We start from the raw sequence: 14,497 nt of genomic DNA, 5'->3' as shown, positions 1-14,497 counted from the left end.
TGAATTTCACTGTTTGGGCAAAATTTTGGCAATTGCCTTGTTTGAAATTCATTTCATGCATTTGGTTTTCAGTTGCTGAGTCAGCAAACACTTTTCCCCTTTTCCCTCACTTCCACTCAATTCTGGTTTTAGTACTCCATATTTCGTGATTTTCATCTTCCTTTTCTCTCTCCTCTCTCTTTTTCCTTCATTGAAACGCCGATTTCCATTGAAAGAGTTTCTTCTCCTCCATAAGAGCTGAGGTAAGAACTTCTTATTTTTTTTTGTCAACGATGAACTACGAGTAACGGTTTGGATTATTGAATTTGGTTTTTTTAAATTTTTTATATAGATTATAATATGGAACTTAAGTTTGGGTTTTTGAATAAAAGATTATTTTGGGCTGAAATGGTTGCTTCAATGTTAGATTAATGGAGAATGAAAAAAATGCCAAATTTGGTTTCCTCCATTATTGAAGCAACTTTGAGGTAAATCGTCGACTATCAATTTCATTATTATAGGGTTTATCTTTAATTTATTTGTTAGTTTAGTCAATTTAACGCACTCGAATCATTAATCCAGATGCTGCAACTTTGAGAAATCAATGGAGGTTTGCTATAAGGTATACAACATATGGTATTCTCATGTTTGGGGTATTGATATTCTTGCAGGCAGGGCCTTCTTTGCTCTGGGTTGGATCATCAAAGGTGGTAACCTTCTTCCTTCTAATGATGTTGATATTCATAAAAAAATCTAAGGTTTCTTCAACTACTGCTTGAAATCAAGGAGAAAAATGATTTTCTGGGGTTAGTACTTGATCTTGGTCCAATTTTGTTTATGATTTTTGGTTTTTTTTTTTCCTTCTTAATTTGTCAATTGATTTTTGTTTTCCAGAGTATTTTATAGGGGACATGTTATTTGGGGCATTTTAAATTGATAGCATCTTGATTTATTGTGATTAGAGTAGGGTCGTGTGATGTTTAAAATATTAATATAACGGGAATGTTGTATTGTTTGCTTGTGAGATTCGTGAGTTAGTGTGAGATTTAGTTGTGGTATTTAATTTAGTTGTATTATGTTCTAATCCTATTCACAACTAAAAAAATCCGTGCTATTTCGTATAAAATTTTAAATTCACTGCTATATTGACTATATACTTGTATTTCTTACAAGCTTCTGCCCACTAATTAAAAATATATATATGAGGAAAAATGAGTAGAAATGTGTAGTAATATGTTTTGCAAAGTTCATATATGTTCCATACTTTTTTGGGTTCATATATAAATCCTCCTTGGCTCTGCCCGGACCAACAAATTGGTAGGCTCTGTGTGTGCATGGGGGTGACTATTGTTTAAAGATTGTGTTCATAGATAACAAAGAGATGAGAGAATTAGTGACTGGGTGAGACAATAGTGAGTGCACGCAGTGTGTACATGTCTTGTAATTGTAATATGAAAGTTATTGGCTAGAGTCTTGTGAATGGCTTAGAGAGTTTTAAGCATCTTTTTATGATTTAAAGGAGTTGATTCGGTATCATCTATAATTCTTGGTTAATTGTAATACCTTTGCGGACATTATCATACCTTATTCTCATGCAAGACCCATTAACGTTACCTTTCCCTCAAAGATGACAAGGAAGCTACACACAAGGCCAAACTACCATCTATCTGAATCTGCTTAAGATGTTGAAATTTCCCACCAAACACAATAATAGGTTGAAAAGATCAAAATTTGCAAATTAGCAATTGAACATAAATCTAATTAATAAAAAACAAATTTGCTAAAGACACAAAGAATTCAAAGTATGGGCTGGCAATGGAGCCAAAAAATTATAAGCACCAAGTCAACAATACTTATCAACAATATGCAGTCATCTACTTGAGGAAAATAGTAATTTTGCAATTTCCTCCACTGATAGGTACAACGAGTGTTACCATACTCAACAACATCACATGTATTTACATAAACTTTCACATCTATATACAACCCTGTAAAGGTTTATAAGCACTAACCTTGCAAGCCTTGGTTTGTTGGCCAAGGCTATCGAGAAAAGAAAATATCTTTTAATTTATTCTGATGGTAGCAGACTAGCAATAAAAAACTCCAGTATTCTCTAGCTTAAGTGTTGCACTTTCATTAGTGGAATAAGTACGAGCTGCACGCACTTTATATTCTATTCTCTAATTATAGCTCTTTGATTTATATAATTAGTGTGAAGGCAAGCCAAATCCAAGCCTTTGTGTAAGTTCCTCTCTTTTTCTGGCACAAGAGAAATTTTTACCCCACAGAAGACATGGATATGTGAACTAAATAGATAGCACAACTTTTTTAGTTGGGTGACTTGTGAATTCTAACCCTATTCTAATTTAATATTTGTTTTTAACATCCATGTCTTCTGTTGTCAGGTGACTTGTGAAAGTTCAGGGTACCCAAATACCCAATGTATATGTGTAAACTAAGTTACTTGGATACAACCTGAAGGTTCTAATATAACGATCTTTATGCAGGTGAAAAGGGAAGTTGTCGACATTGTTCCTAGCTTAACTAGGCCTGAAGATGGAATGCAGTCCCTTGCCCAATATTCCAAAGTGGTTTTGCAAAAACAATCTGACCTTTTGCGGGATCCTAGGTTGAGGTTGCTTTCTTCCTTGACTCTTAAGTCTTTAACCTTTTTCTTTAATCCTCTTTAGAACTATAGCTTGCTTGGTGTATTGTGAAAGCTAAATTATGGAACAATGGAAGATACCTCTCCAGTAGTTTAGGAAATTACATTGAAGAATTAGCCAAATTATATAATCTAGAACATGAGTCCACTTCTGAAATACTAATATGCTCATGTTATCCTCTATAAGGGTATACATGGTCATTTTTACTGATGAATGTTGAGCTATTTAGGGAGGATTATGAAAATGCATAATCATAGTGTTATAAATTATATAAAGAAAAAAAGAAAGAAAAAGAGCATTAAAATAGTTGGGAAATGTGAATAATCCAGTTGTTAGTTTTTGTAAACAATGATATCTTATTTGCTGCTCCAGTTATTGCTGTATTTGATTTGATTTCTTGATTCTCCGTGTTTCATAAGAAAAGATTTGATTTGAGTTTCTTATGCTTTTGATTTCAATGATATTGTCATGCTTTAGATTTCTTGATTATCCATGTTAAATTTTGATCGAGTTTCTCTAATTTTTGGTAAGATCTATAAGCAGAAGAAAACATGTATGATAAAGCCATGTTGTGTTTTGGATTGGCCTAGACCTGAAGCCATCAACAACTGATGTTGCCACCATATACGTAACTTTTTGCATCTATGGACTTTGTTATGGATCTGCTTATTTCACTCTTTGATGTCCATTGGAATCCTTATATATATATATATATATATATATATATATATATATATATATATATATATATATATATATATATATATATATATATATATATATATATATATATATATATATATATATATATATATATAGAAATGGGATCATGTGAGAACCCATGGCTTAGGTGAGAACCATTTTAAAATGAGAACTCATCTAACACCATTCATTTTTATTAGATGAATGGTTCAGATTTATTGTTTCATTAGTGGAAATTCACGTGGGCCACCTTCATTAATTGTAATGATTGTTTGTATTTTTTTTTTAATTTTTGTGCATTAGGACACAAAATCTGTCAAAAGCTGTCATTATTACATGCTTTTTATTATTTATTGCATTGAAACACAAAATGTAGTTGAAGTGTACGTCGTAAATGATGTTTCGTAAAATATATCAAGTGTTTCAATTTATAATATTAATGTTTCATATATATTATTGCCTGTTTCATATAGTTGGGCTCTATATGAACTAGGTGTACTGTGATTTCTTATACCTTATCTGATGTTTCAAAAAATATACCTTATGTTTCATTTTATAGTGCTTATGTTCCATAAAATATATTTGTTGTTTCATATACTAATGATATTGTTTTTTGTATTGGGACACAAAATCTATCAAAAGCTGTCATTATTATATGCTTTTTGTTATTTATTGCATTGAAACACGTTAATTTGCATTGGAAAACCAATAGATTGTTCAGTAAAATGCAAGGTTCACATAAATTCGAACGTTACGTTAAAATGTAGTTGAAGTGTACGTCATTAATGATGTTTCGTAAAATATATCAAGTGTTTCAATTTATAATATTAATGTTTCATATATATTATTGCTTGTTTCATATAGTTGGGCTCTATATGAACTAGGTTTACTGTGATTTCTTATACCTTATTGATGTTTCAAAAAACATACCTTATGTTTCATTTTATACTACTTATGTTCCATAAAATATATGTATTGTTTCATATACTATTGATTTTGTTTTATACATAAAAATCATTGACATATAATATTTCATTCGAATATTATTTATATTGTTCCAGAAATATGAACTATTGTCCCATAAATATTATACATTGTTCCACACCATATGTGTGAAATGTACTAATGACTGAAATGCGTGTTCCCAAGAAAATTAAAAAGCATGTACCAATGACTGAAATGCGTGTTCCCAAGAAAATGCATGGGAAAGTTATAATTAATCTCAGCCATCCATAATCTCAAAATTGATGGTGTAAGATTGGTTCTTATTTTAAGAGGGTTCTCATATAAGCCTTGGTTCTCACATGATCCCACCCCTATATATATATATATATATATATAATTATTTTGGTGCATAAAATGTCTTAATTATATTTTTATATACTGTCATGCTTTAATACTGCATATGAGCAGATGAAATGATGAATCGTTCAAAAGAAAAAGTGTAAAAAAAAAAAAAAAAAAAACGATGATGATCAGAAAGGGAAATTGTGAGAATTAGAATGATGATGCTGCCTATTTAAAACTCCTTTTTTATTATGCTATACTATAACAAGTAATTCTCGTAGCCCACATTTTATAATTTGACTCTTCCACAAATATGTCACTTTTCTTCTACCAAAGATAAAAAGGAAAAGAAAGAAAGAGTTGCTTTTCATGCTGTTTCCAATAAAGGGCTGAGTATGACAGAGGAGTCAACACTTTTTCTCTGGATGGTATGGAAGTTATAGTTGCATGTTAATGTGACTTTCTGGCATGTTGGGAGCTTGCTCATATATGATTACGTTATTGAAGTGACACTGTCTACTAAAATTTGCTTGTAATTGTGCTGATTTCAGGTTCCATATGTTTAGGAAGCCAAGGCAAGAGCTGGGTTTAAAGGACAAATTGAGAAGAGGCAGTAGGAGAGAGATGAATTCCAGAAAATGGCTATCAGCAACCAGGTTAGAAGCCTGGAAGGCGGACATCCTCCCCTCTTATATTCAAGCCCTTTTCTGACACTGATTTAGGGATAAGATTTGAGTCTCTATTTTGATGTGAGTATTAGTGAGAAGTTGGGGTAACGATTACTCATACTTTATCAATCGGTAATTGAAATTAGCTTTACCTTAAGACTTTCTGTATATGGTGACAAAATGGCTGATAATAGTCAAATACGAGCTATAAGAAAAATAGATTTTTAGTGTTGTAAATATTATTAAATCTATTAGGGTACCTCAAAAGATTGAAATTTCCACTATTTTCTTGAATGTGACTGATGATCTGCGTGCTAAAAAAAAATTCACAAATCCTTAGATGAATATTTTTCTAATGATTTTCTTTCAGATAATTGAGCACCAAGGTGATTTATAAAATTTGTTTAATATAATGCAATGATGATGTATGAGAGGTAAGGTGAATGAATATGCTTTGTGTCCTATCTCTCAATCTCTCCTCCATTGAAGTAATTTGAATTCTCCATTGAAATGGCTTGTGACTTTGTGAGCTTTCTCTCCTCTATTGAAGGAGCTTTTGAGGTGAGATGTTTATTAATCAGCGAATATCAATTTCATAATCTAGGGTTTATCGTTGATTAATACCAAGAATGAGGCAGGGAGAGGCCATGAGAGTTTCTCGAGGACCGTTTTGCCCCTCTCCTTAGATGACCATTGGCTACGGTGGTTGTCCTTAGCTGGTGATTTATCCAGACACTATTAAAACGGTCTTCGAACCATTGGATGTCAGAACCCTAGCTGCTTTATCTGTCTCTATAAGCTGTGATTGTAACTTTGCTTTCTGTATGCTTCTTGATCTTCTAACCAAAAAAATCACCAACCATTAAAGGCTGTGATGAGTGCATACCATTCAAAGTAGTCAAATTTAATCTGGGTTTGGAGAATTTTCGACGTTTTAGGTAATTTTTTCTATTTGGCTTGGCAGAAAGATCAATTGTTGGTTTATTCTATACGAAATACTATATTATTTGGCTTGGCAGAAAGATCAATGGCTTGGCAGTTTCTTTTTATGCTTCTTTTGCCAGAATCCCCCTGCTGGCTATATAAAGATCAAAATCCTATTCAAATCATCTATAGCTATTCTTAATTTGATAACTTTGAGAAATATTAAGTGAGTTAAATATTTGCTATTTTGCAGAAAGAAAAGATCCAGGCCGCTGAGGTTTTCTCAAACATTTATGACCCATTTAGGCTGGAAGATGAGCTTGATCTGCTTGCTGTTGCTGCTGAGGAGGAACGTAAACAAAAAGTTGTCAGTATTATTGGTGTGTTCACAATTAAATAAGTTTAGCTTGCATTTCTTGCTGTTGGTGGGGGGCTTCTTGTTAGTTCAAATTCAACTGTTGAAGCATGTTGCTTCCATTGTGCATTACGTTTTCTTCTGGATCTCATTAATATCATGTGATTTCTGTGAATAAAGATGAAAAATTATGGACTAATGATGGTTTATTGTCTGAATCAGAAAAGGATGAGAATTTTGAGAAGTGGGATTTATAATGATACAGGTTTAAGACTCTTTTTTTTAGTGAAAATAAGATGAAAATGGAAATTTGTATGCTAAAAGAAGGAAAAAGGGAATGCATGGTTGATGCAAAATGTGGTGATTAAGGAAATAAAAGTGGAAGTACAATGATATTAATGAGTATAATTATGTAGAAGAAGGGTCAGACGGTCAGCACCAGAGAAGAAAAAGGGGTGCTTTTTGAGTTGTTCAAAATAAAGGTTTTGGTTTTTACTTCTTGACACTTAATCAGCAAAAAATACAGAACGTAGACAACAACCTCGGATGGCACCAATTTTCCTTCCTTCTTGAAATCCCTGAATAATTTTTCTATTTGGAGAGAAGGATCTCAAATGAAATTTGTTACCATGAAGCAAAAGCACAGCAAAATAATGTTTAAATAAAAAGTTTACAAGCTCTAATCTATTGCAGAAAGACAAATTCTTTACTATCATAATCATTGTTTCCATGGAGCATAAACACAGCAAAATAATGTGGAATACGAAGTAAAAGTTAACATCCTCTAATATACTGCAGAAAGACAAATTCTTTACTATTATAATTCCAAGAGCACGTAATTTAATCAAATAACTAAGGCAGATCTGAGCTTAGTGTGATTATGATTAAATTATTGTTGTAATAGGAGTGAGTTAGTGATGCTTGAGTTAATTCAGATTTCTTGCCTATATAGTCAAAAGTATTGATAATTTTGGGTGAAATTTTTCTGTTAATTTATTACCTCTTGTTCTGCTGAGATTGGGGTACTGTTCTAGAAAATAGGAATTATATATGTCAATGAATAAGTGAAATGTTGAAGTTTGAATCTATTTGATTGTTGTATTTGTAGGATTTTGGATAGGTAGCCCTTGCATTTGTCGGTTAGCCCTGATACAACTAAGCTGCAGCAACTCTGACCTCCCCTTCCTTCAGTAGTAAGCTATGCTTTACGCACCTCCTCTGCCTGCTATACTAGCCATTTGGAGAAGATCTTTATAGTGAACTTTCGAGCTCGGAATATGTAAACTATTTTGTGGAGACTGCAGGTATCTCAAACGCTTGATAACCAGCCAATTTTTTTTTAACAAGAATTTTAGTTATCTTATCACTTTGTTGAACTATTTTTTTTAGCAAGTGCTAATTTTGAATTAGCTGGTTATTTATGGTTAATTTTCGATACATTGTGGAGGAATGGAGATCCTGTTTGCAGGAATCGAGCCCAGTCAACGTGTTCCTCTAATTTAAATATTGAGTCATACTGCTTTAGCCGTGTACGACGGTGACAGTAGCCGAGTACAACCTTGACACACACAAGTCTAGAAGTTTGGGTTAACATTCAAGGTAATCCTTTGCTTCCCTACTCAAAGGATGATATATATTTCATAAACTTGAGTGTACTCCTAAACTTACTTCATGATCTTTTAAATAATAAAAAGATAGGACAAATAACAATAAAAAGGGTGTAATAAACGTAGATAATTGCAACTGATAAAATGCTAAAATGCAACACGATAAGGACCATTGCCATTAAATCAGCACAAATTTGTAATGAGGTATAAATGCTAATTAGAGTAAGATATTGGACCATTTTGTTTGGAAAAAATCAATAGACTGGCAGAATACTTGGAACTAAAATAATTGATGATTGGACCAGTTATCAGCAGCTCATTATATCACAGGGTTACAATTATAAATGGTTAAGGTAAGGAGCGTAGATGTCCGGGGTTAATATTCACGACTTTATGTTGATAGTGTAATTCGAACTGGTAATGTGAGGACTTCATGTAATTTGAATGGATAATGCGAGTTTGACAGCTAATGTGGAGAGAATGGGTTCTGTGTATGGTGACAACATGGTTGATAATAGTCAAATACAAGCTATAATAAATGAATTTTTAGTGTTGTGACTGATGATCTGCATGCTAAAAATAATTCACAAATTCCTTTGAGGAATATTTTTCTAATGATTTTCTTTCAGATAATTGAGCACAAAGGTAATTTATAAAATTTGTTTAATACTTTATATAATGCAATGATGATGTATGAGAGGTAAGGTGAATGAATGCTTTGTGCCCTATCTCTCAATCTTTCCTCCATTGAAGTAATCTGAATTCTCCATTGAAATGGCATGTGACTTTGTGAACTTTCTCTCCTCTATTGAAGGAGCTTTTGAGGTGAGATGTTTTTGTTAATCAGAGAATATCAGTTTCATAATCTAGGGTTTATCAATGATTAATAACAAGAATGAGGCAGGGAGAGGTCATTGGAGTTTCCAGGACCATTTTGCCCCTCTCCTTAGATGACCATTGGTTACGATGGTTGTCTTTCGCCAGGGATTTATCCAGACACAATTAAAACGGTCCTCGAACCATCGGATGCCAGAACCTTAGCTGCTTTATCTGTCTCTGTGTGTTGTGACTGTGTAACTTTACTGACTGCATGCTTCTTGATCTTCTAACCAAAAAAAATCATCAACCATAAAGGCTGTGACGAGTATACACCATTCAAAGTAGTCAAATTTAATCTAGGTTTGGAAATTTTTTTGAGGTTTTGGGTAATTTTTTCCATTTGGCTTGGCAGAAAGATCAATTGTTGGTTTATCCTACACGAAGTACTGTATTATTTTTATTTTGTGGTTTGGTTTGGTTGGAATTTGGAAATTATTTTCCCTAATTTGATTGGTTGCCACCATGGTTGATTTTACCACCTCGAAATTCTCCACTGGATTGTTTGATGAAATGTGGATTTGAGCCTCTTGTTAGAAAAAAAAAAATTAAAAATAAATGGAAGCTGCATTGTGTTTGTTGAGCAAGAGTCCCTGCTGTCTTGCAGTTTCTCTTTATGCTTCTTTTTCCAGAATCTCCCTGCTGGCTATATGAAGGTCAAAAGCCTATTCAAATCACCTTTAGCTATTCTTGCTTTAAGAACTTTGAGAAATATTAAGTGGGATAAATATTTGCTATTTTGCAGAAAGATAAGATCCAGGCCACTGAGGTTCTCTCAAAGATTTATGACCCATTTAGGCTGGAAGACGAGCTTGATCTGCTTGTTGTTGCTGCTGAGGAGGAACACAAAACAAAAAACTCAGTATTATGGATGTGTTCACGATTAAAGAAATTTAGCTTGCATTTCTTGCTTGTGGTGGGGGGCTTCTGGTAAGTTCATATTTAATTGTTGAAGCATGTTGCTTCCATTGTGCATTACTTTTTCTTCTGGCTCTCATCATAGGTGAAGGCTAAGATGATATATGAAAATTAAAGCGCTTTGAGGAGATTGTTATAGAATATAAAATATCTTTTAATGACATGACAATAATATAAAATATTAAAAAGCAAATATTTTACACATGACCATATAAGATAGATGAGAGGGGGGATAGTAAAATGGAGCAAAGAGGGGTGAGGGAGCAAGTATGACGAACTGTATTATCAAGACTATAATAGAAGAGTGAAAGGGAGAGAAGTATAGGGAGCAAAGTGGGTAAGAGAGAGGCAGCGGATGAGGGAAAAAAAGGGTACGATTAGAAGGAGATTAGGAAAATGTGATGGTGACGGTGCGAGAGAAAGATGGGAGAAAGAGATATGGAGCACTGGAGGAGGTCAATTATAAAAAGAGGAAGTAATCAATAATCAATATTAAAATACTTTTTCTCATAACCATAAAAGACTCGGGTAATAGAAAGAGTAGGGGGAAAGGGAAGTAAAGGCAATAGGTGGAGCAAGTGATATGGAGTTTATTTTTGTTCTATGTGGTAAATGAAAAGTGGTAGTATAGTTTTAGATTTACATAAAAAAAAAAAAAAAAAACATAGATATTAATCTATTCTCACTTGAGCTAGTATGATCTTAGATTCACAATAATTCGATAAGGTTCTTCTATGGTGGATTATTCAACTATTGGTTATAATTACTCAAGTTCTGAAAGAGATTTGTTTAGGATAGTTTATGAGAAATGCAGTGAGAGAGCTCATCTAATAATTTTTGAGAAAAAGCTTGTAAGGGCTTGAGACAAGTATTTCTTCTACGTGGAAATCAAATAAATTTCCAACCATTAATTTGGGAAAGTAGAGAGGAGAGGGAGAGAACATGGGGTAAGAAAAAAAGTAGGAGGAGCAGAGGAAGAATTGGGGAGTACCTTAAGAGACCATTTTAGAATGTAAATTAGGAAGAGAGACATAAATCTTTTAGGAGCCTTTTAATTTTCTCACAACCATGAAAGGCGAGTGAGTGAAGGAGGCAAGGAGGGAATATGCAATATTAATACATTGGGACATAGAGATCACTTTGAAATAATTTTTTTTTTTTATAATATGATAGATTTGTTAATATGACAACAATTCATTTTTCGTTTTGATAGCAATCCAGAAACATTTTTTTACTAGCTATTACTCCAAAGTTTTGATCTCAGGTTTAAAGTTCGAGATTAGTTTAAGGTTAACATGTTTATTAATCACCAAATTGCACAATCTCAAGCTCATCATTACTTTATTTGTCAGTATAGTTAACTTAGGGTTCTTCTAAGTTATATCCTTGAACTAACAGTTGTAGTCGGTGAAGATATGAAAGATCGTACTATTAATTATAATCATATATTATGCCGAGAAACCTAATTTGGTAATTTAGGGTTGAGTTTGAAAAGTTGTTCCTGTTTGATAATTAGCTTGGAGGTATTTTTACCCTTGATTCTCTTAGGAAAAAATAGCAGTTTTGAGGTGATTAGAGTCTCACTGAGTTAGGAAAATAAAGCAGTTTTGAGGTGATTAGAGTGGGAAGTAATAAAGACATTGTGACTTTGCGAGTGAAATCCCAGATACTTTTGGTGATTTCAGTAACCTTACTTATTGTTACTGTTAATCATGGTATAATGCATGTTTTGTGAATTTAATTTTTATTTTATATGTGGAATTCAGATGATCAATTTTACTATTTTTTGGGGGAAAAGCCTTCATTTTAGGGTTTTGAATAGAGTAGTTATTTTAATTGAAAATTTGTGTGATTTTTATCTTCTAAATTGGGATCTAGAATTTTATCTTTAGTTTTTTCTGCTTTGATTAAGGGAGTCATTATCATTAACACTGGTAAATTATTCATTAATTCATTTTTTCTGTTTTCAGCTACAAATGTTACTCACTACTTACATTATCCAAATCAATTTGTTCATCTGTTTATTTAGAGGGAGGATTTGTGAAGGGTACTGGATCTGTTATTGGTCGAAGAGCACCATGCTCGGACTTTTTTGATCCACCGACCAGGCAGTTTAGGAAGAGGGAAGGGTGGGCTGAAATGATAAGCGTCATGCATACCAGGTTGTATATGTGTCAGACAATACAGAGTATGTTGTTATATTACCTATGTTTAAAGGAGTCGAGAAGTATCTTGGGGTACATGCTAAGAAATTGCAATAGTTCTCTCCTCTTTACTTTGTTAATCTTATATATTCTTATTTGCATTCTTGCATAAGATTGGACCCTGATTGAGGTAAAAAAAAAAATAATAATAATTGCCTGTATTTTATCTCTTATATATGTGAAAAACTAATGATAGTAAGCAGGATGCAAGAAAAAAAGAACAAGTCAATGAGATTAAAAGTTTAGGACTAGAATTGTTATGTCTGCAAATGGTTCTAAAAAAGAGACCCAACATTACTATGGTGATTCATTAATTACTATACCTAGCATAAACTATTTTAATTACATCTATTCATAATAAACGCATACAATTATAATAAGCATTACTATGATGATTCCTTATTATGGTATGTGTTTTGTCGTGTGTTTTGCTATTATTACAATTTGAACCATTGCGTTTGGGTTACTTGGATTAATAATATGGTCACCTCCTTTCTTCTTCTTCCTCTTTCCTGGTCTAGGTTGGCTTGCGATGCCCAACCCATTTCCAACTGTAATAATTTTCTTAGCTTACTTTTGATTAATTTTACTTTTTATTAGTAATTCTATTTTAAAAATTGGCAACATGGATAGACCGGGCAAGAACATTATGATAACATAATTAAAAGAGCAAGATATGCAGCTGTTACCATTTTTTTTAAGAATTAGATTTATTATTATTAGAATTCAATCGCTCTATTTTAGTGAAAGGTAGGAGGTCAGAGGTGATGTAAACTAAACATTTTTTCAGCAGATTTTATAAATATGTGATATGCCTTCCTCTTATCTATATAGTTGTGCAAATCTCTTAACAGATTTTTTGGTGGTTTAGGTGGTGTTGTTCTCATCTAAAATAAGTCCATGTACTTGTGCAGGTTGAGGTAGAAGTACTAGAAGAGTTGAAACCAAGTAAGACAAAAGCTCATGTCTTACAGAAGAGGGAAAAGCTAGATGTAATATGTCACTGATACATGTAATTCCTTTCCAACATTAGATGGTGAAACAAAACAACTTATTTAGGCAATTTGGCTCTCCTTGCGTGTTGGTCATTTGGCTAATTTTTGGAGATTAAGTTAGTCAAATACTCTAATTCAATGTATGTGCCTTTGGTAGAAGAAAACTCCTTTTGGTGATCTATTTATTTAGAAAATTTCCCTCAGTTTAAAATTATTGTCACGTAATTATTTAGCTATTCTATATTATAGTGATAGCTAAATCTGGATAGAGTCCTAGGTTGTAGCCTTGTAGGTTGCACCATGGTCCCAAAATGGCAAAGCACTTGTGTATGAGGACCGGCAAAGTACTACGGGCTTAAATTTGCTAATATCTCTTAACACATAAGAAATCATTTGTGTATGAATCTAACAAGTAGAGCTACGAGGACAAAAAAAATATTACCTAGACTTATTTTTGTCGACTGTCTTTCAAATGACTAGCTACGTTATAGGCAAAATGGAGTCAAAGTTATCAGTAACATAATGGTTTTGGTTTCATTGTGAGAAATAATTTACAATTAATTACTTCCTCCGTTTTTTTTTTAGTTGTCACGTTTCACACACTCCCCTTTGACTATGTTTTGAAATTTGTACGTAATGAAAAATATAGTCATGTAGGATCTTGTTAGATTCTTTACGATTTATATTTTCAAAATATTAACTTTTCATAATTTTTGTTTATTGGTAATTAAAGATATTAATGGTTAAATTTGTATATTGCCAAACGTGACTAAAGAAACGTGTCAACTAAAAAGAAACGGATGAAGTATTTAGTAAATTAAAGAGAAATTATCAATTATACACTCCGAGTTTTGACTTTTATCTTTGTTACACATCATTAAACTTTGATTATCAGTGGTACACCTAAACATTTCCCTAATTAACTACAGTAACTAAAACGTTAATTAAACGTTAAATTTGATTATTTAACCTGCTTGGTCAGAAGGTTCAGATTGAGGTGACGGTTGATTTTGAGGTGGAGGTGGTGGTTCATTTGCAGGTTGTGGTTGTTGAAGCTCTAGAGCTATTTTTTTTCCTCCTATACTCAATCATGTCAGCATTAGGGAACGTATTAAACATCCTAATTAAACCACCATCATCATCTAATGGCCAATGTTTGCCTCTATATGCATAACCAAATATAGGATTCAATATAACTATTGCCAAACTACGTAACCGACCTTCAAATTCTATCATTATATCCATTAGGTTGCAAGTATCAGATTCCACTTCAATATCAACATTATGCACCTTATATTGAAATCTCAATACAACAT

The 14,497-nt window shown here is 32.7% G+C and overlaps 1 protein-coding gene across 11 annotated transcripts; it reads left to right on the top strand.

Annotated features, from left to right (window-relative positions):
* The first annotated feature begins 32 nt into the window (after window positions 1-32).
* LOC110736915 lies at window positions 33-13,392 on the top strand. Of its 11 annotated transcripts, none has more exons than XR_002514299.1 (10): window positions 33-242; window positions 407-467; window positions 651-785; window positions 2,487-2,614; window positions 5,186-5,290; window positions 6,480-6,606; window positions 7,690-8,180; window positions 9,810-9,994; window positions 11,953-12,170; window positions 13,101-13,392. XR_002514299.1 is itself a non-coding variant. In XM_021917252.1 (8 exons), exons 2-6 carry the CDS (start codon window positions 624-626, stop codon window positions 7,699-7,701), a joined length of 435 nt encoding a protein of 144 aa, XP_021772944.1. In that variant the 5' UTR covers window positions 249-467; window positions 562-623; the 3' UTR covers window positions 7,702-8,180; window positions 9,810-9,994; window positions 13,101-13,392. The 11 variants fall into 11 exon arrangements, 1 of the variants encoding a protein (XP_021772944.1); XR_002514301.1 differs by having other exon boundaries at window positions 37-242; window positions 12,012-12,144; XR_002514298.1 differs by having other exon boundaries at window positions 37-242; window positions 12,012-12,170.
* Window positions 13,393-14,497: the final 1,105 nt, after the last annotated feature.

Source organism: Chenopodium quinoa, unplaced genomic scaffold (assembly GCF_001683475.1).
Source record: "Chenopodium quinoa cultivar QQ74 unplaced genomic scaffold, ASM168347v1, whole genome shotgun sequence".
Lineage (NCBI taxonomy): Eukaryota > Viridiplantae > Streptophyta > Magnoliopsida > Caryophyllales > Amaranthaceae > Chenopodium > Chenopodium quinoa.
The sequence above is the reverse complement of the archived record's forward strand: the minus strand, read 5'-3'. Positions and strand labels throughout refer to the sequence as shown.

Excerpts from the sequence above, each read along its gene's own strand:
- LOC110736915 (XM_021917252.1), top strand. The coding sequence starts at position 624 with ATGTTTGGGGTATTGATATTCTTGCAGGCAGGGCCTTCTTTGCTCTGG. Across the intron at positions 687-2,486 it reads TCTGGGTTGGATCATCAAAG|GTGAAAAGGGAAGTTGTCGA; the intron begins GTGGTAACCTTC and ends ATCTTTATGCAG. Across the intron at positions 2,615-5,185 it reads TTGCGGGATCCTAGGTTGAG|GTTCCATATGTTTAGGAAGC; the intron begins GTTGCTTTCTTC and ends TGCTGATTTCAG.